Source organism: Microtus oregoni, unplaced genomic scaffold, assembly GCF_018167655.1.
Source record: "Microtus oregoni isolate MIOR12 unplaced genomic scaffold, Mior012 000050F_ref0000143, whole genome shotgun sequence".
NCBI classification, from domain to species: Eukaryota; Metazoa; Chordata; class Mammalia; order Rodentia; family Cricetidae; genus Microtus; species Microtus oregoni.
The window spans coordinates 7770778-7792942 of NW_024543256.1; the positions used below are offsets into that span (position 1 = coordinate 7770778).

The 22165-nt window shown below is 37.5% G+C and overlaps 1 protein-coding gene across 2 annotated transcripts in view; it reads right to left on the minus strand.

The window, feature by feature from the left end:
• LOC121437173 (protocadherin-19-like) overlaps positions 1–22165 on the minus strand; it is a 93446-nt gene that overhangs the window by 67264 nt on the left and 4017 nt on the right. For both annotated transcript variants that reach the window (XM_041637024.1, XM_041637023.1), the window contains exon 2: positions 20051–20378. In XM_041637024.1, the coding sequence (XP_041492958.1) occupies positions 20051–20378 (328 nt within the window). The remainder of the gene's footprint in view (positions 1–20050; positions 20379–22165) is intronic.

The following is a 22165-nucleotide window of genomic DNA, read 5'->3' on the forward strand; positions in this document are numbered from 1 at the left end:
ATTTTGTTTTCTGGTATGATAAGCTTTGCATTTTGTACATTTCACAATAGATAGGATGATGTAATATGGGCAATTACACACGAGCAACTAGAACGTTGTCGTCGAAAATAGCTACAGCACAGCTGAGGTTTACTCTGGGCCTGTGGTTGAGAGCAAAGCAACAACCTACCCAGTACACAAAGCCAGTACAAATTCAAAGGAAACCTGGAGCTGAATTTGGATACCATTTAAATCATATGTACAAGGATTACAATTCTGTAAGCAGGAGAAGAGGGAAATGGCAGCCTGTACTTAAATAAACAGAAAGTGGTTGATACTCAGCAGCTGGATCTGGTAGGGAAAATATCTAGCCATTTAAAAGGGAAAACTTATATATCAGGACTACAGTGTATCTGAGTAGGAAATAGTTACAACAAGCTACATACTTTTAAAGATTTAAAAAAAATTTTGATTATTTATATTACTTTAAAAACATAGTGAAGCAGACTAAATAAGCTAAAATTCCATTGAGTTACTACCCATTGTAGATAACTACTAAGGTTTTATGAATCATTTTCAAATCTATCTCCCCCTTTATTCTTTTTGAACTAGGATATTTTAAAACAACCCAAAATATGTTTTCCCTGAGAACACTTCAGTATCTCTGATACATGAAGGCTTTTTTCCTTTTTTACTTGGAACACATTTAGATTTATAGGAAAATTAAGAAGATAATACAGAGAGTTTCCATGTATGTAGTGCCTAGTGTTATTAATATCTTCCATTAGTCTGGTGAATGTGTTGCAACTAATGAATGATATTGAGAAATCATTATTCGGTTACTTATTATTTCATTGGCAACAATTCACTTGCAGGAAGAATGTTTTTCTTCCAGGATTCACACACTTCATCCAGTTTAAACGTTGTGCAGAGAATCAAGCTTTTACTCTCCTCCCTTCATCAAGCCTCCCGGCCTTTCCCTAAAGTATAAATTGGTCCCCATGTGGCCAAAGTGGAATTCAAGTCCCTGCTCTTGGCCATTGCCATATTTTATCCTGAAAGTAAGAACAAGGGATAACTTTTACAGTAGGAGCTCATGTGCTGGGGTGAAGAAAGATGTGTCTGGGACAGAGCGCTTTCCAGGGAACAGAAGCTCTTCACCATGAACCTGCTATTTAAAATTCATCTGTAAGTCACGTGCATGAAGGCAAGAAGGAAAAGCAGTGGCCCTGAAACAGAACCCAGGTCTAGAGAAGCAGCAGGTCACGGGAGAAGAAAGGTTTGCAGGCTGTATTTATTAAAGTGCAGGTCACAACCCCAAGCCAGTGGTCCATGAAATTGCCATCTCTGGAGCTTCCTAGCTAATGGAGATACCCAGCACAGAGTCACATAGGAGAAAGGTTGAAAAATGCCATATTAAGGACTAAATTGATATCCACTGACTCTGGAAAGAAAATACAAGGGGGATAACATCATAGAAGGGCCTTTGGCTCTCTCACCAGCCCATCTAGCTAACTTTAATTCATGTAGGACCTTCTCCAACTTTAAACCGAATTATCAAAAAGTGTTACAGTGAAGAACAGTGAGAAACCCTGAAGGAGCCAATATGAGCATGATAAATACTGCTATTTCCAAAGAAAATTTCTCTAGCTAATACAGAAGGTGTGCTGGGATGGAATTTCTTTGCAGCGCTAAAATAAATGGAAGTTTCCTTATTTTCATAAGTGGATTGTGTTGTCCCATTGATCTGCATTGCCAATTAGCTCATTTCAGACTAAGAATTACAAACTGGATACTTTCCTAAGGCAAAAGAGATGTTGCCAAAATAGATAGTAAACAGTTACTGTAGTCTTACTATGTCCATGCTACTTTATTCACATTGAATGTTCACCAAAAAAATAGTCTGTAAATTTGCAAGGTAGTCACTATTGTTATTTTATAAATGAGGAAGCAGAGGCAGAGGGAACGTATTCTGTTCAGTCGCTCAGCTACTGAGCTCAGATTCAAAGATAAAATGTTTTCTATGTGTTCATTCTTAAAAAGTATAGCTAGGTTGTAGAGCTTAGTATGGTCAGTGTTCTGGGTTTAACTCTCAGCAAAAAGCCACACAACAAACTGAACAAATTTTTTGTATTAAACAAGATTTATCATATACATATAATGTATGTATGATAAGATTTATACATACATATAATATGTATGTATCTTAATCATTCCTCATTGATGTGTTATTAGAAATAACAAACAACAAAGCAATTTTAAACAAAAAATAAAAATTGAAATTAGATACACATTTTCTTGCTTTTTCTCTCATTGAAACGAGATTCTTATTTCATATAATATATCCTGATTATAGTTTCTACTCCCTCTACTCCCTCCAATTTCTCCCCAACCACCCCTCCCCTCCAAATTTACTCCCTTTCTGTTTCTCATTAAGAAAGAATGGGTGTCTAAGAGATAATAACAAAACAAGACAAAATAAAATATAAGATTAAGTAAAAACTCTCATATCAAAGTTGGACATGGCAACCCAACAGAAGGAAACGGGTCCCAAGACCAGGCAAAAGAATCAAAGATCCACTTGATCTCGCAGTCAACAGTCCCATAAAAATAGTAACTAATATTTATAATATATACATTGAGGGTCTGATGTAGAGCCATGTAGGCCCTGTGCTTCCTGTTTTAGTCTCTGTGAGCACATATGCATCTTGCTTAGTTGTTTTAGAGGGCCTTGTTCTCCTGGTGTCTTCCGTCCACTCTGGATTTTACAATCTTCTGCCTCCTCTTCCACGAGGTTCCCTAAGCTCTCTGGTGAGGAATTCGATGGAGAACTCCAATTTAGTGTCTCTCTCTCTCTCTCTCTCTCTCTCTCTCTCTCTCTCTCTCTCTCTCCATAATGTCTAGCTGTGGTTCTCTGCACCTATTATCCTCTGCTGCCGGAGGAAGTCTCTCTGATATTAGATACACATTTCCATCTATGAATTTAATCATTCTCCCTCCCACTCTATCTCCTATTCTCTCCATTGTTGTTCTTCCAATAGCTACCTACTCTAATTCATTGCCCATTTATTCTTCCATACATTTTCATAGATATGCAAACTAACAAAATATATCTTCTCTTTCCTTTTAAAAATGAAGTTTTACTATGCTGTACATTTCTTAAGTATTCGTTTCATTCATTATATTTAGAGAGTCTTGTATATCAATATATAAAACACTGTTTTTCTTTTAATATTTTCTTCTGCCAGGCACATAGTTTCCAATATTTCTATGTCAAATTTTACATATATAATCATATATTTATATATCATGTATTGTGTATATACCATGCTGTACATGGTCAATCATGTCTGTATAATGAGTTCCCTAAACCTGAAATTGCTAGGTTAAAGGGTATGTATGTTTGCAATTTTGAGAGAGATTGACAAATTGCCTCCCACTGGGACTCAAACCAATTTAACTCCCACCAAGAATGTATGAAACTGCCTGTTTCCTCCAGTTTCCTGTACTAGCAGTGATAGTTAAAATATAATGATATGACTAAGAGGTATATGGTTGTGGTAGAATGCTTGCTTAGCATGCTCTGTGCCCTGGGTTTGAGCCCAACAGTGAAAAATAAAGATAATAATAATGCTTTATGACTATAATAAAATCAGATCATATACATTTCTAGGGGAAACACCATAACTATTTAAACCTTTAGATCAAAACAACTTCACTTCCTCGGAATTTATTCTAAGGAAACAATCAAAGTGCATAACATGATTTAGTTATAAGGATTTTGTCATGGTTTTATTTACATAAATTTTTTAAAATTTAAATACCTTCAAGGTTAAATGTTAGTGACTGAATGAAAGCAAACCTTACCTAAAGTCTCAGGGTTAAATGTTAGAGACTGAGGAAAAAAAATCCCTACCAATGTAACATAAGCATATAATTCAGCGACTATAAAATATACTTACAGCTATTTTCTAGTTAAATACAAAAAAGTTCATACAGTGTGTACTACAAAACTCACACTTTTGCCTTGTCCTTTGGAAATGAATAATAACTCTTTGATTCCATATCTTAGCAAAGTAGCTTTCCCCATTCTTATAATCTTCATTTTTAATAAAATCACATGTGAATTTTAGATTGTACAGCTCTGTGTAAAGTGATTTTTTAAAATAAATAAAACAGATGTTTTATGGTTTTATACATAATTCAGTGAACAAATATGATCTAGTCTCCAAAATGTTCAAAATATAAGGTAAGAATAAAAAGAAACAATCTCAACATTAAAACCATTGAAAATTTTCTCATTAATTAAACAACATTTGTATTGTCTCAGGAACTGAGCAGAATGTCAATGTGCCTACCCTGGAATAGAATTGTGAATAACTTAAAGTCTTAAAATATTACCAAAATTTTCATTTTACTTCACTATTGACATGAAATGATTTCATATTGAGTAGGCAATAAAAACAATCATAAAAGACACTAGGATCCTACTTCTCCCCAGAGAGCAACATATTCCTTAAAAATTGTCAAGTAAAAGCAGATACTATACTGTATTCACTACTTCTTGATATTAACAGATGTGTCTTCAAAGATGTCAACAAATTAAAAAAATCACCATTTGTTGAAAGGGCTCTTGTGTATCCATAATTTCTCATATGTCTCCATCTCTCTTATGTTAGCACTGGTGAACAAAAATCTCTCAGATACAACATGTAATCATGTCTGTTCTTGGGCAACAGCAGTCATAGAGAATGGAGGGTAGATGGTAAGAAAAGGCCTTTAGACCTATCTAGGACCCACAAACAAGTTTAGAATTGGTCCTTCACACAAATCAGATAGATATCAACATGTGACAAGTATAAATAGAATCAGAAGAAGAGAACAAAGAAATCCTCTTACATTTTTGTCATCACCTTATAGAGTTTTATATTTACTTTAGTGGTGATAAGAATTTACATAATATTACAGATTTTATTCTCAGCTTTACTATATAAAGTTCTTCCAAATCCAGGCTTCAAAGCAATCAGATATTTTAATTTCCTGGAAATTCTCTTCTAATCCAATATCTTTCATCATCTCATCACAAAGAAAAATATTATTTTTTTTAAGTCGCTTCATAATTTTTAAAATTCCAGTAATTCTTCCGAAGAAGATAGTTTTATATTAAGAGACTTACAAACTGGGTCAGGGGGTGGAGGGTTCCTCTCAATTTATAGTCCCTTCTGTGCCATCACACATGAAAAGTGAAATTGATCTCTATTTCAATAAAACAAACTTACAGTTCAAATCTAAAGTCAAGTAGTTAAATGACTGCACATAAAAGAAGTACAGCCCTGCCAGGTGGTGGTGATGTGTACCTTAATCCCAGTACTCAGGAGGCAGAGGCAGGTAGATCTATGTGAATTCGAGGCCAGCCTGGTCTACGAGAGCAAGATCCAGGACAGGCATCAAAGCTACTGAGAAACCCTATATCAAGAGAAAGAAAGAGAGAGAGAGAAAGAGAGAGAGAGAGAGAAAAGGGAGGGAGGCAGGGAGGGAGGAAGGGAGGGAGGGAGGGACGGGGGAGGGAGGGAGGGGAACGGAAAAAGAAGTACAGTCCTAATGAAGGCTATAGTCCCCACTTATGCAATAAGCAGTCTATATCTTTAGGTTGCAAGTGTTTTCCTGCAAAAAAAGGCAAACGCTTCATTCACAATCTGGGTAGTGCCTTGCAGGTTTCTCTTCTATTAGCTTTGGGGTAAAGTGAAAAGGGTAAAGCATCTGTATGTGGTTTCTTTGTTCCATGAGAATTTTTTTCATAGTATCTCTAGATATCTATAGAGATCTACTGAAGTAAACATTTTACAATTAGATTGCCATGTAAAGGAAATTAAGTGTTCAAACTGTGAGAAAACTGTGTTTTGAATTTCTGATATTCAAAATGGTACTGCTAGTTAGGGAAGCGATCAAATGATTTCGCGTTTCTTAAAATGGTTGAAGCCATTCTGCCTTACTGAAAGATGTTTGAATTTTTAAATTTCAGCATCCAAATGACCACCAACACATAAACGCTCTCTCTTTTGTACAAAATTGACAGGCTATCATGTTATAACAGTCTTATGTTTCTGAATTAAGGAACGGAGACATGAAATCAAACAATACAGAATACTACACAAACTACCCATTGGATACTAAAAGGCGTGCTGACAAACTCTCTGCCTAAAGTGGTCCTTGTCTTTTTCCAGTATTGAAAATCTGTACAGGTTGCAGTTAATAATTATAATTTTAAAACTTCTCATCCTAAAAAATACAACTTAAAACTTTTAAACTAAATGACTAAAGCTAACTAAAGCAATTTACTCTTACAAGAACACACATAAGGAAAGAAGAAAATGTTTTTCCTAACACTATTTCCCATATTTTAAAGGTGAACATTAAAGAAAAGGATGAGTTTTTTTTAAAGTGACTGTACAGAAATATATAATTTATTCAAATGGAGTATTCCATTATCAGAAAAAAAAATCTTATGTTGATTGCTCACAAAGACACAGCTAAATATAAGGGAACCACAGTGGATAACATTTTTTTTCTTTTTGATTTGATATTTACTTTGGGGGTAGTCAGGAACAGGGTCTCAGTTTGTATCTCAGGCTAACCTGTACCTCAGTGTTAGTGCAAGATGACCTTGAACTCAAGATCCTCTTGCCTCTTCCTCGTAAGTGCTGCGGTTACATGTATGTGAGTCAATGCCTAATTCATAGCTCTAATCTTATCCTGAGGTTTAGACAGATCGCTGCAAGCTGAAGGAAAGTGTATGGAACAGTCTGGAAGGAGGGAACAGGATGGATGGAAAAGGTCATTGTCAAAGAGCCACACGCAGGTTATTTAACATGACAATCTAACATGTATTTGCACATTTGCGCATTTGCATATTCACTTATGTCCAAATGCTTATGCGTCTGTGTAGAGGCCGCCATCGAGTCTGCTTTCCCCACCTCCATAAAAGCATGAGTTTTTAATGTAATCCTTTGTCAGTTATCAATTCAGAGAAACCTTAAAAAGAAGAACTTATAAGAGGAAAACTGCCAAAATTTGATTCAAAATGAAAATAAGAAACATATTTGTCCTAGGCCTCCTCAAAATAAATTATACAATCTGTCTATGTCATCTTTTGGTCTTAATACTCACTGTAGAGTCTAGCAGCTATTTTTTTAACTAATTGACTTTTCCCCAAAAAAAGTTGCATGTTAAATTAAATGTAGAAAATTTGGAAAACCAGTAGAGTACACACACGCACACGATACCCTAAAATAGACATCTGTATATTCAATTTAAATAAATTAATGCTTGGTAATATCTCTCTCCACTTCAAAACAATTGGAGCCAATGTGTATGCGCTGCTCTCTTTTCTGTTGTGTTTCTTTCAAGTTACTTTTGATCATGGGCATTTTCCTCTTGCACCAAATATTCCTCACATTATTCTAACAAATGTGTATATATCAAATCATTTCCATAAGATGGTACTTGACTATTTCCAATGTCCTATTTCTATCAGTTATACTGAGATTAACACCTTGTAACACCATACATTTCTGTGCAAATCTAAAATTATTTCCTTAAGATAAATTACAAAAGTAGAAATAGATAGCATAGGTCTGTTAATATACACTGCCAAACTGCCCTCAAGAAAGACATGAATTTCACTGATTGTATTCTGTGTCGTAGTATATCCAAGCATGCCCTTAGCAGGCCTGAGTATTGTTCCTTTTTTGATCTTTGTTAATCTTATAAGTAAAATCTAAAATCTCCCTTACTAAATTATTCCTGTGATTGCTTTAGGTGATAAGTTGGTAAAGATAAAGTTGTGGAGATTTTAGCATGTATTTTATCCACTTCTTTATTACTTGATCTTTTAAGTAATAAGCATGCATCATTTTTGCAATTAAAATTTAATGTCATTCCATTTCTACTATCTGCTTAACATAATTAAAATATTTTCATATGCCATGGCTATTATCTTATTGCTAAGATAGCAGTATGTTCACATCTATTGCCATCTTACAGCTTCTCTATGAAAATATCCTAATGCTTGCCTTTTTATTGATTTGTATCAGTTCTTTTTATGTAAGGATATTGTTTAAGCGTCCCTTGATCTGAGATGTCACCCCGACTTTCCTAAAACAGTCCTTCTTAATACACATGTATGACTTATGCTTTCTTATTTTTCCATGTCACCATCTGAATTTATTTATTTATTTATTTATTTATTTATTTATTTGCTTCTACTCATAAATCGTAAACTCTGTGGGGGCCAGAAAATTTCTTTTGCTCACTTTTATAGCTCCAGTGCTTTGAGTAGTGACTAGCATGTCATATGCACTCTACAAATATTTGAAGAATTAATTAATTAATTAATAGTTTTTTAATCATAGAAGCAGAACAGATTAATAGTTACTTGAGGTTGTGTGTGGGAAAAATAGGAAGAAACTGGCCAAACAGTATGACGTTTAACAAAAATGTGTTCTATGTTTGATATGCTGAAGAGCCACCATAGTAGACAACACTGCCTTCGTGCTCCTAGCGTTTGCCAGGAGGGTAAGACTTACGTGTTCTCTCTATTTTAAAAGTGACATTTGTATGAAATGGTGGATACATTAATTAGATTGGTTATGGAAATAATTTCTCAGTGTATATAGACACCAAATATCAAGTTATGTACCTTAAATGCATAAGAATCCCATTTACCAAATAACTCCAAAAAAGCTGTAAAACAAATTTAAATACACTTTCTTGATTGCTGTATAAACTTAAAATATTTTCTCAACTTATGTGTTTTTAATTTATCTTATGAATTTCTGAGACATAGACTTTACTAAATTCTATATAATGACTCAGAGCTATAAGTATTTTTGGTTTGTGCCTATTTCCACTTTCTTTTCATTTTCAAAAGTAGATACTTGACTTCTAATAATTTTATCATTCTCATTTTAATTCTTTAAACTGTGAAGATGTTTATTTTGTAATATAATGGAGAATATTTTTTTAATTGTTAACTGACTACATAGCACCATCTAGTTACGTCTCTTTTAGCATCACCAGTGATCATCTAAGCTATGAGAGTAGGTGCTTGCTAGTCTTTCTATTTCTCAGAGCTGAGTACAAGAATAGGAAAGAAAAGATGATTACAAATATTTAGTGGCTGGTGAATGGATGGATGTTTTCAAGCCAAAATATTTTTTTAAAGAGTCTAGCTTGACTAAACAGTACTTCCATTCACTAAATTCTAAGCAAACCATCACAGTGGGCCAGGTTTTATCTAGAACAAGTGAATACCCTGTAAGAGCTGGGCTCTTTAACCACTAAAGAGCTAAATCCATCAATAGCAAAAAATATCCAATAAACAGCAGACGCTGTACAAAGGGAATGGTATACAATTGGCAAGCCTCCCAACAGACTCCTAAAAATGATTTTTCAGAGGTTTTCTTTAGAACACCACTTCCCAAATTGATATCCACTGACTTCCCCTACCCCTAAAGTAGCCAGTGATTCTCATAAGAAAAAGACTGTCTTACCACAAACAGTGTACCAAATCCTACTGAATGTAATTTACCAGCCTACAACACGGATTGGGTTTAATAATTCTGGATTCAAATCCAGTTTGCAAGAATATATACCTCATTTTTTTTTTTGGCTCTCAAATAAAACCCCAAGTTCCCCGTATTGATTCTCTAAGGCTAAGTTAGCCTCCTCCTAGGGACTAAAATTAAAAATAACAACAACAAAAATACATTTTTATTGAATTCTGGCTCTTTGCTGATAATCTATAGCAAACAACAAAATGAGCAAAGCCAAACTGAACTGCCTGTCGTGCCAACAAATCCCACAAAGAATGACAATCGGTGAAACATATTGTTAAATATGAATTGTAGCTAAAATATTTATCTCAGCTGTAAGGTATTAAAATGAGAAAACTTTCCAAGTGGAAGTTTCAAACAATTGTATTAGAAGTTGCATAATTTGGTTAGATTGACCTCAGAATGGAATAAAAAGCTGCTTATTCCATTATGTTGGCCTTTGTCAGTATAAAATGTTAGATAATTTATCAGAATACATAAAACCTTTCTCAAAAACACCTAACTTTGAAAGGAGAGCCTACTGAATCCCAGCTTATGAACATTTAGGTACGGTGATAATCATCAACAGAATTCATATGTACATGAATCTGTCTTCTCTGCAAAGTCCTAGTTGGGCAGGCAGGAGTAGTCCATCTACTATTGATTCCTAAAATAAGTACAGGCAAAAATGAAAGAAAATGAGGGCATTCATTGCTGCCTTTATGGAAGAATTGGCATGTACTGAAGGACATACTTGAATGACGAAGGCATTGTATTTGATACCCAATGCTGATTACACGGAGAATATGCTATCCTCATTTAAAAACTACAGAGGCATGCCTACAGTGTCACTAGCCATAGATAAGCTCCTTACCCTCAATATGACCAACAAAGTGGGCATTAACATCAATAGACTCAAACCTTAATGCAGTCAGCTTTATGAAAACCTTCAAACCATTGCTGCAGAAGTCCATACAATTGTTCTGAGATTAATGAGAGACTGGAGATACAGTGACCCAGTTTCTTAAGAGATTATTTCAGATTTGGTATTATTTAGTATTTGTTTGGCTTCTGCAAAATTCTTGATGTTTTTGATTATGAATTCCTTACTAATAACATGTTTCAAGAAAGCAAAACTCCTTTCTGTGAGGTTCTGAATTTTGTTTTACTAGCCCACTTCTCCCTTATCACAGGTCTGTGGATTGCTACATTATCATCTTTGAGGTCAGTCACACTCTAGAAAGAACTGTACTGAGGATGGAGTTTCTTAGGCTCAGAGAGTTAGGAGGACAAAAATCTTGCAAATTCCCAATACATTTTTTATCAGGTGCCCCCAGCTATAAGGATATGCACAGTCACAAACCTTTGCAGTTCTGGATTTTTCTCCACTTGCCATGATCTCTTCTTGAGGATACCTGATGATCAAATGTAAATCATGCAATAATACCCAGTGTCCTAGCCTTGATAGAATGCCAGCTTTTAACAGCTCTTCTCTATCAAGTCACCACACAATGCAAAGTTTGTGAAAAAAAAGCAATTTCTTTTTTTTTCCTCTTCAAGTATACCCATACCACACTGCCACGGCAATGAAGCACGCCCCACTTTTCCATTTCTAAAGGATTACCAGTAGAGGCAAAATTAAAAAGAGTGACCTAGAAGTGTAAGAACACATATCCCAACAGCAATCTCACGAGTCATGAAAAAGCTTGGTGTTTCTTCTGTGAAATTTGACATTTACTTCTAAAAAGCAGTAACTACTTCAAATTGTTTTGCAACTTTAAAATCACACTATAAAAGGGGGAAAATCATTATTAATACTGATGTCAACATGTTCTCTTTCCGAAGCTCTTAGGAACAAATGTGACTATCAACATACTCTATCACCTGAAAAGCGATACTTGAGAAAATGGAAAAACACTAATTGAAGAGGTGATCAGTATAGCAAAAATCACAGTCGATGCCAGTCATATGAGTACAGCGTGCCCGTGTCTCCACCACTGTCTCTGTGACTGGCAACACAGACGAGAAACTGTCTTCCAATAAGTCAACAAGCATTACCTGTAGCCAAATGCCAACATCCCCCTCACAGGTGTCAATTTCAAATATTACTGTTGAAACACAGATTTTTAGTTATTCAAAAATGTCACAAGGGTTAAACAATACCTCTGACTATAGGCAGTCTGCCTACTCAGGCATCTTCATCAGAAATGGTTTTACAACAAATTACCTGTACATTTTGGTAGTCTAAATCAGTCAGACTTCTTGAAATCAAACTATGGGCATTAATGAGAAAGAGAAGGGTTTTAAACAAAGACAAACTCAAAATGGACAAAACAAAAAACAGTCCTCAGGAAATAATTTCCAAAGAATTAAGCCTATTCACTCTAGGATATACTTAAGCGGAGTCTCACATGCAGCAGTGACTATTTCACAGCCTTTAGCTCAGAAATCTTTTTTTTTCTTTTTTTTTTTTTGAATTTTTTCGAGACAGGGTTTCTCTGTAGTTTTTGGTGCCTGTCTGGAATTCTGAATTAAAAGTCGTTCCAGAAAAGTCTATCCTTGGCCTCACATTTGGGTGATAGCATTGTATTTCTCATATAGGCAATTAGAATAGGGTAGGAGAGTGGAGAAGATGGCTCAGATGATCTAAAAATCATCCAGGTGTCTATGATCAGCCCATGCAGGGAATCCATTTTGTTCAGAGGAACAAACTACAATAAGAAAAGAGGTGCCCTTCATGCTCTGGAAATCAGATTTAGGAGCAACCAATCTAGAAGGCTGAGGCCGCCAAGGCCAGTTACTGGTGGTGCTGAAGGAGGGCAGCTTGCCACAGAATGAAGGCCAGATGGGCCCCAGTGGGAGAAGCTGAAAACTGGCCACCCTGGCACTCAGAAGCTTACTGAAGCATCAGAGGACTATACACATGAAGACAGTGCTTAAGCATCTGACATTAAGAAAGCCTGGTGCTAGTCCACAAAGGCTGAGCTCAAGGTGCACACCTGCTTGACACAAACTTCTTGTCTCTCTAAATCCCAAACACGTACAGGTCTCAAGCTGTTCCTAACACTGGTTCGTCTGTCAGTCTCATTTCTTTTGAAAATCCATTCTCCACCTTCTCAAATCAGGTAAAACAGACATTATAAAGGAATCCTTTCATATTTCAAGGTAATTTTGGGGTTCTACCTAATCCAGGAAGTCGTCATTTTACAACCTAGGGGGAAAAGGAATAAACTCAAGAAGAGAAAGTCAAAAGAACTAAAAACAGTCCAGGCAGGTTTGTGCCATAGGCTTACTAAGAGTGTAGCTGGAAGGGAATGACTGAACTAAATTTGGGAAGCTAGACATTTTTATTTCAAGTTTTTTAATCTGTAGAAAATAAGAAGTATAAACATTTGCTAAATCCACACAACGTGTATCTGTCTAGTCTGGACTGTATATTTTTAACCATTACATAATTGCATTTTTAATTAAGTGAAATGAAACCAGGAGTTAACCCATGAGAATTCGGGAGCCAGTTAGCTTCCAAGGGAATAAGGAATTTGACCCAGCTATCAACACTTATGTAAATCTTGACATGGTAATGAGCCTGTTTTAAGCAAACAAAATACGTTTAAAACTCCAGTCTTCCAAAGGAAATCAGTTTAGAGCTGATTGTTCATATTGTATTAGGATCCTTTCCTTAAGAAGGAATCCACCCGAAGTTTCTTTAAATACAGAAGACCACCCTGGTTTAGATTACAAAGGGTCTAATTTGCAAAACAAACTCTCATTGACTGTCAACTTTTTAGGAATACACTTACCAACAGAGGCTTACCTCTAGATCCTCCTCCGAAGAGGTCTGTTGTTTTTCTGTTCAGAGGGAGAATGCACTTGGAAGTTGAAGACCTAGTATAAGCTGCAGGCAGTCTAGTTTGGCTATGAATATATGCTCCTGGGAAAGTCATTTGTTTTAGGGTGGGAGGTACTGGGCATTGAAGCTAGCTCGCTCATGTATGCGACTGAAATATATTCTTAGCCCCTTTGTTTTCTTTTTATTTTGAGATGAGGATTCAGTGAGTCGCTTAAGGTGGTCTTGAATTCACTCTGTAGACCAGGCATGGCTTGAACTTGAGACACTTCTGCCTCAGGCTCCCTGGAGCTGTGATGACACAGCTGTGCCACCAAGCCCAAGACATTTGCCTTTTCTGTAACTGTATTTTCTTGACCGTGGAGTCCCTTTCTGATAACTATTCCAGGAATTCTATGGAGCTTTGTGGCCGCTGCCAAAATTTTAAGCAAAACACTTAACTGGAGCCAAAAAGGCTTCTTCATGAGAACCCAAGCTCCTAGGGCTCACAAAGCCCATCTCACCAGTGACAAGACTTTTGTTCACCATTCCTCTGGGGGACACAGGGAGGCATGAGCACACTGGAAACTGGTGAACCCACTAAGCAGCCTGCACAAAAATCACTCCTCATATTCAACAGGAAATGAAACTTGAAGAGCATTTCCCTCTGCAAACAACCAACCCTCCGGGACTTTCACTTCAAACCTCTCAATTGTTTGAAGTAAATGAAGCACACGTTAAAGGCCAGTCAGCCACACATCAAGATATCCAGCCTCTTCTCCTTGGGGGAAAATGGCTACTCCAGCACCGGCCTCCCACCTTTCAGACACAGAACTCTTCTACAGATGCCTTCATTTAGCCACATCTGAGACATTATCCAACCAAGCCTGGCCTCCCCTAAACCAGGGGCGGTCAACATCTGAAAGCACAAGCAGGTATCTACTGCAGCACCATGAATGAAAGACGCTATCCAGTTTTGGAAGCAGGTAGCTCCACCTTTTTTCCATTCCTCTAAGTCCTTTGTAACTATCTCCTGCATGCTAAGTTTCAACATCTAGGCACAGTATATGGACTCAAAAGTAGTTCAGGGCAAGTTTAGGGAGGAAATGGGACAGCCCTTTCACTTTATAAGTCTGACTAACAGAAGAAAAGCAGGTCAGACCACTATGATCCTGCGATAAGAGGAATTCCAAAGCCCCAGAGCTTTCTCTGGAAAATGTCCTGCCTCCAGATCCCTGGGGAGAAAAATCTCAGGATCATTAGCAAGCACTCTGGCTAAGCTCAACTTCAGGGAAGGTGTACAGGGAGAGAGATGATCTCTCAGGTAACCAGTTAATTGCCAATAAGGAATGATAATAATAAATTAGCAAATACTAATGTAAACTAACTCAGTTCTGCAGCAGTTGCGTGGAGACGACAGAGGAACAGTTTATTCTGGAACACATCTTGCTGACTGATGCCCGCTGGGAAACACACTACCTCAGGTAGTTGTGAAGCAGGCCAGTAAACATACAGTAGGCAACGAGTGGCCCAAGAATATCCACTGGTAAAAGTACAGCCCTAGCCTTCTGAAAAAGTCAAAGGCATTTGGGGGAAGCATTGTTTTCCTCTGCTTCATCCTGTAGCCTCAGGATTTATGTTGACCTTTGACTTCAATGAGTCCAAGATACCCTAACAAGGAAGCATTTTTTAAAAAACTAAGTTCACTGGAGGAAAGGTTTGTTGGTTTGCTTTAACTGCAAGTGATACTGTGCAGTATCCATACTTATAACTAGCTTCATCATCGGTACCAGGTTTCTATTGCTTTTCTGGATCTGTTGTCTGTCTTGACTGGCTTCTGGTTATCAACAGCCCAAAATTTTTCTCAACTCATTACAAATCCCTAACTTATTTGTTTGAAGGAACAAAGCATGCTGAGCTATTTCTTTTGTTTTCCTTCAAGGCCTAAATGATGTTTTATTCTCTGTATTTTCCATAACATAGCCATGCACTCAAACATTTTTGCAGAATAGCTGGGAGCATCCATTCCCACCTGTCACACATATCCTTGTTTTTCAGATTCTTCCTCTGCTACATTACTACTTATATAGCTGTTACACCAATAACTTGTGTAAAGCAAGCGCACACAAACACACAATTTGGATGTTTCACACCAAAGATGCAATATTTTGCCAGGAAATGGTTTAAACCTAAAACTCAAGGAGAAAATTGAAGGTTGTGGGTAAGTCGAAATGGAACAGAACCCCTGTGAATCTATGTGGGAGCTTTGGAAGTTTGTGTACTATGCACCACACACAATTGGCAGCTCCAAATCATTCAGCATCAGAAACTAAACAGTTAAAGCATCTCACAAAAGTTAGATCTATTTGGACCACCTCACCTGCCCTGAAAGCAAAAAACAGACAGACTCTACCCAAATCTCCATTCTTCATAGGAAAAACACGAGGTCTATTTGCTCCCTCTATTGACCAGAGCCACTACTGACCAAAAAGGGAATAAAAGAATGTCAATGTGCAAAGGAATAATATTTTCTAGAACCCAAAAGCATTCACTATTCATGCTTACATCCACGTAATATCAGAAGAAAACAAAACACGGCGCATTAAGGGATTCACAGAATAAATTTACATATTTTTCAGAAAAACATTAACAAACTAACAAATCCAATATCTTTCTTCTTTTTCAACCTCCTTCTTTTTTCTTCTGTCTTCTACACATGCACACACACACCTCATTCTCACATAAAGTTGATAAACTAAATAAACCAGGATGCCAAGGAATGTGAATCTCACCTTCCAAGTTAAAATACTTCAAAGGTGCACAACATCACTAATTCTAAAAAAAAAAAAATCTTCTGCAAATAGCAAAGATACCTTCCACTTTACCTCCTCATATTCACATACAAAGCCATAACATTGCCATAGCTGGCATCCCAAGCAACAGCAGAGGATGGGAAAGTATTCATATCCCATTCTGTAGGAGGCTATCTACGAAGTGCAAGAAGCTAAGTTCCAATTCTCTAGACAAGTGCTCTACTCCCTTTACCTAACCTACCTAACCACATTTATATTCCTTTTTCCATGTCCTTAGACCTGACAACTTTCAAAGGTAACCAGGCATATGGATGAAAAAGTCACCCTCAGGACAATTAGTGGCAGAACACCAGCTAACATTCACATAGGTCTTGGTTTGAGCCCCACCACCCAAAAAAAGCCTGAATCAATTCAGCACCAAGCCTAGATAGCTCAGCATCTAATTTACATAAAAAATAATATAAGGCTTGCTTTGGAAGGAGAAGTACTAAAAAGCATACAAAAGAACAAGTGGTCATAGCTATCTTTTTGATGCCTGCTTGGCGGTTGAATCCTTTGAGTGATGTTGGTTCCCTAGCTAAATTGTGAACTCTCTGAGGGCAGAAGTTTCTTTCCTCTTACACTTATTTGGAATCTCCAAGCTACCTACTACACAGCGGGGACACTGTGCCTTACAAAAACACTTAGTGATTTTATGAAATGGTGATCCATTTCTATGTTGGTGGAGTAGAAGCAGCAAGGGGCAAGCACAGTAGTTCTGAGTCTACTTACTTGTCTAACTACTATGTCAAATGAGCCCTATTACCATAGAAATAATAAAGGGAGTGTATGTCATAAAAGGTAACACAGCAGAAGAATCTAATATAAAGTCACCTTTGGTCCCAATCTGAAGAGTAAGAATGTCACATATGCTTAGGAGATGAACATCGTCCAGAATTGAAATTGTATTGTTTATCTGTTTCTCTTAAGCTGCCTAAAGGCAAAGATCAAGTGTTTTATCTTTGCATCACTAGCAAACAGCAGATACAGTATTTGACAAAGTCAAACCATACAATAAAGCTAGTTGGTTGAGTTAATGAACAAACAAAAATGGTTTCATGAAATAATATAAAAGATAATTTTAGTGTCATGACTTAAGAATCATCTACTTGTTACATTATAGCACTTATCACTCAGTACTATAATTGCTTAATAAGTGAATTGTTTCTTGAATGGATTAGTCAATTAATGAGGAAAGTGTAAAGGTAGGACATATATCAGAACATTATTATTCTAGGAATCTTACTGCACAATATAGCAGCATTTAATATCCCATATTGCAAACTACCTTTTTGCATGTTGACCTTGTTATAATGTGAATTCATTGCATTCATTGTTGGTTTGGTTTGGTTTGGTCTGGTCTCTGGAACTACAGACCCTATAAGGAACCTTACAAGGAACATGCACTCAACAAATATCAGTTGAATAAATGCACCAATCATTCCTGTTCTTCCTGTCAATGTTGAGTGGCTTCTTGTTTGAAAGAAAGGACGTGTCATTTTTCCCTATTCAAAGCTTCATGGTGGATACAGGTTAAATATCTTGGTGGATGCTTGGCTATGAGCCCTCCAGGTCTATGTACTGGAAATGCACATGTAACCTCAGTCTAACCCCACATACCAGATCTGTTCAATTTTTTTGGACAAAGAATAGCTGGCTTTGAGGGTCAGGGAAAGCAACAGAACTGAGACTTTAGCTTTCTAAAATTGTTTTATCTGATCCTTAGGAGAAACTCAAAAAGGACACCACGATACTAAGCGAACCAGAAATCGTAGTTACTATCTCCTGCTTCTTCCACATATTCAATAGACATCATGGCTCCCTTTTCTCAGGAACTTGAATTGATTATAAAATAATCACTAAATCTTCAGGATTCAATACTTCTTTGTCCATTTCCCTGAGCAATAGCAAACCAGCAATGGGATATCAATAGTAGTATTTTTTATCTTCATTGTTCAATGATCACTATGAATCAATGGTCTGGTTACACCACCTTGTAGGTATTAATTACACAGAGCCAGCCTAAATTCCTCTTTGGTTATAAGAGCCTGGAAAGACAGATGCAAGTGAATAGCCTGTTGCCAATGGTGAATCTCCAATTTTCAAGTAAAAAATTCTACCTTTTTACAGACACCCATTAACCACAGACACTCTTTACAATTCATAACGCTTTATTTTTCCTTGGAAAAACTTTCAATAATAGATGTACTGACTTTTTTTTTAGCTAAGGAAACAAAGACTCAGTGAGGTTGCATGGTAAAGGGTGACTCCTGGACTCAAAATCTTGGTCTCTTTGATTCCACTACAAACCCTTACCCCTCAGTCTCTGTGACTGAACTATTAGTGGTCCACAGTGTCTCCCCAAGCAGTGTATGACTGAGGCCCTAGCAGTATTAAGGGTCATTAAATCATTAATACTTAGAAGTAAGTTCACATGAAGTAATACTAGACTTTCAATAACTCGTTGTTTATGGAATTAGGTACTTTAAATGCTGGTGCTTTTCTTGACAGTGGATTATTATGAGTTTCTCATTAAAAATACTGCTTTTCCATGCTATTAATTCTGGTAGGAACCATTTTTCAGGAACTAGGAGACACAATGTAGCAATGCAAATGGTCCTAAGCACCCTTTGCCATACAAAACTAATACAAACACTAAGTCCATTTTATGTTCATACCATTGCCTAGGTATGTCAGTGTGAATCGTTCCTAAAGGCAGAAAGTACCACTCAAACACCAAGAAGTACAGAGCAAGGTGTTCTACTCCTCCTTTCTGTGTGATCTTTTCTTGGAGGCTGAACAAGTTCCTCAGTACCTCTGAACCTTTGTTTCATCTTCCACCAAAGAGAAATCTATCAAGATATCTGATTGCGAGTTCTTAATGAGATGGTGCTTGTACTGGTACACAGGAAAACTGTTGGGATGCACTTGAAATCTATGAAATCGCTTTTGTAATGACCAGAAGGAGAGCATGGCTCCCAGTGTATCAAATTTCTACCCAATTCACAGAAAATGAAACCAACTTAAGGACTTGTTTTTAGCCTTCTACTCAGCTCCCCCTCTTTCTGGCCCTTATACTATCACTGGCTATCACCCTGCTCTACCAAAAGAGTTCAACAACCAACAAATACTTGGCCTTATTGTGTTTTTTTTAAAATTCCTCCATGAAATCACCCAAACTGAAGAGAAACAATTGATTTAAATTCATGACTACTTCACACAATTGTTCATATTAGTGACAATTTCAACATCCTCAACTGTCAAACGATATGACCAGAACTGCTAAAAAACGGCAATGTGACTTTTTAAATTTAATTGCTCGTATCCTTTTAGCCATAGACTCAGCAAGATGGTACAGAACAGTAGTATGAGAAGAGAAAAAGCAAACGTGGGAGTGGCTTTAGGACTCTGAACCAACAGAGGAAATTGGAGTTGAAGCATTATAGGGTTTCAGTCATTTTCAACACTGCTTGGCAAGCCGAAGCTGCTTTAGTCTCTAAGCTGGTGCCACTGGCTTTTGAGCATGCATACTTGCAACAGGTGGAGCAATATTTTACCATGCTGGGACATTATGAAGGCATGTAAAGGTTCAGATCATTTGAGTTTAGATTCCCAACCCCACCCCTTACACAAAAGCCCTCTATGTTAAATCACTTTTGTCCCAAAAGGCACTATTACCAAATACTGCATATGGAAATAGGCGCAGACAAGGAATATGCCTCCAGAATGGCCCATGGTAGGGCAAGCAGCCTCAAAAGGAGATCTGGGAAGACCTCACAAGAGCTCTTAGCTGCACTCACCTCAGGCAGGGGCACACCATTGATGATCAGATCTGGCTGCTGGGGCCCCTGGCTGTTGAAGGAGTGGTGGTAGATGTGGCTAGCAGTAGTGTTTCGGGTATTCTGGTTCTCCACATTCAGGAAAGTGCTCTCAGAGCGAAGGCAGCCCAGGGGCAGTGTCTGCTGGTGGTAGTCGAAATAGTTGAGGGACGAAGTAAGGGAGGAGCAACTGACAACATTCATCTTGTCTGTTTCCTCCACATCCCGAGGTACAAGGCGGATGTCATTCTTACTAATTTTTTTCTTCTTACTTGATTTCTTTTGATGCCCATAGGAGTATTCAGCGATTCTATGTGACAGAAAAGGCAGCAGGAATAGATAACACCTTCTCAGACCATATACTGATGAATAAACATTAAGCACCCCAGAGGGTTGCACCCCATCTCTGTTCCAGCTCCTTATTCTGGCGCATTACATCATTGAGTTTCTCCCTGTGCTTTTTGCATGCAAAAACAAGCTGAGGGCCACGAAGTCTTCATAGTAAATATGCTAACCTCCCACCAACCCTCCCAAAGAAATTTCCAAATTTTAGATTTGGAATTTTTTATTGTGAGTGGCCAGTGAGCAGGGGTGGGGGAATATGTGGAAAGTTGAGCCTATGGGAGAGAGCATGAAAATGCTGCAATCTGAAGCTTCCAAGGAACCCAGAGGCCATATTGGGCAAAGTAAAAAGTAAGTGCCAATTTAACATAAAAGGAGATAGAGGGAAGTAAGAAAAGCCCTTGCCCCTTGCCACCGCCTCTAGGAATTTGCAGTGTGGCAAACATCGTGGATCAGCTTCCTCTACGATTAAACTGATCACTTTTAGACTAGGGTAGAGGTTCAGACCCTGTCCTCCAACAGCTCCTAGCTCTGCTCATCCACACCCTCCTCCCTGCCTTAGCCCAGCTCCCTTCTACTTTCCTCCCTTCCCCCTCCGCTCCTAGAGAAATCTGATAGCCAAGCCCATTTGAATGAGGGGTAAAGCCTTTTTACCTCTTTCCCCTTAGGCTCACTTTCTCCTCTGCCTTTTTGTCTTGCTGCTCGCTAATGGGAGAAACCGAGACGCAATGCAGACACTTGCTGTTTGTCCTTTTATAAAACAGCCGAGGAGACAAGTGATGGTTAAACAATTACTGCAAAGGAATTTAAAGGTTAGTGCATTCAGCATCCTTCTCCATTCAGGTGTACCTACAAGCAGCTGTGCTGCAACTGGAACATAAAAAGCTCAATTTAATTAACACTGACACAGACCCAGGAACGTGCACCAAAGACACCAAGCATTAAGAGACTTGTCAAAAGAAACACATTAAAATGAAGTCAGAATCTCAATGTCATGTATTACTTTGCACATAATAAATTCAGCTTATTAAGAATTCAATCTCTAAGCAATAATCAGCAAAACAACAAGGTTAATAAATAATACAGGTTGGACTTTACATGAGAAAGAGTGTGTCTGTATTCTCACGCAACAAAGCTAATTGTCAGAAAAAAAAAAGAACCCAATTCAAGCAGCAATTGCAGATCATCCCACAAGTCCCATAAATGAATGCATTTCAGGAAGAGATCCTACAGGAGCAAAGAACTAGAAACCCCTGCCTAACCACATACATAGAAAGACAGGCTCCTGAACTTTAGGATTCTAAGAAGTCTGAGCAGATGGGGAGTTTGCATATCTACCCATGTCCACCAAGGCAAATTATTGCTCCGTCCCTGCGACCTACCTAGAGCTAAGCAATTTATTTCACCTCACCCTTTTGCTCTTTGCCCAGTCTGACTTAAAATGATGGCAAATTGATGATACAGAGGCTGAGGAACAGATAAAATCCCCCAAACCTCAGGATCAGGGTTACATTTCTTTTCTAATCTCTTTACTGAATCAATGGGAAGTTCTAATCATTTTGTTTACCCATGATGGGTAAGTTTGGCAATGCCCCATCCAATTATTCAGCTGAGTCATTCATTGCACAGCCCATTCTGTATTGACCAATTATTTAATTAAACTGTACTTCATTAATTGCAAGCCATAGCAGTGAAGAGTGCTTTACAAAATCCACATTTGGGTGAAGTTGGAGAGCACTGAGATTTGCACTTTTT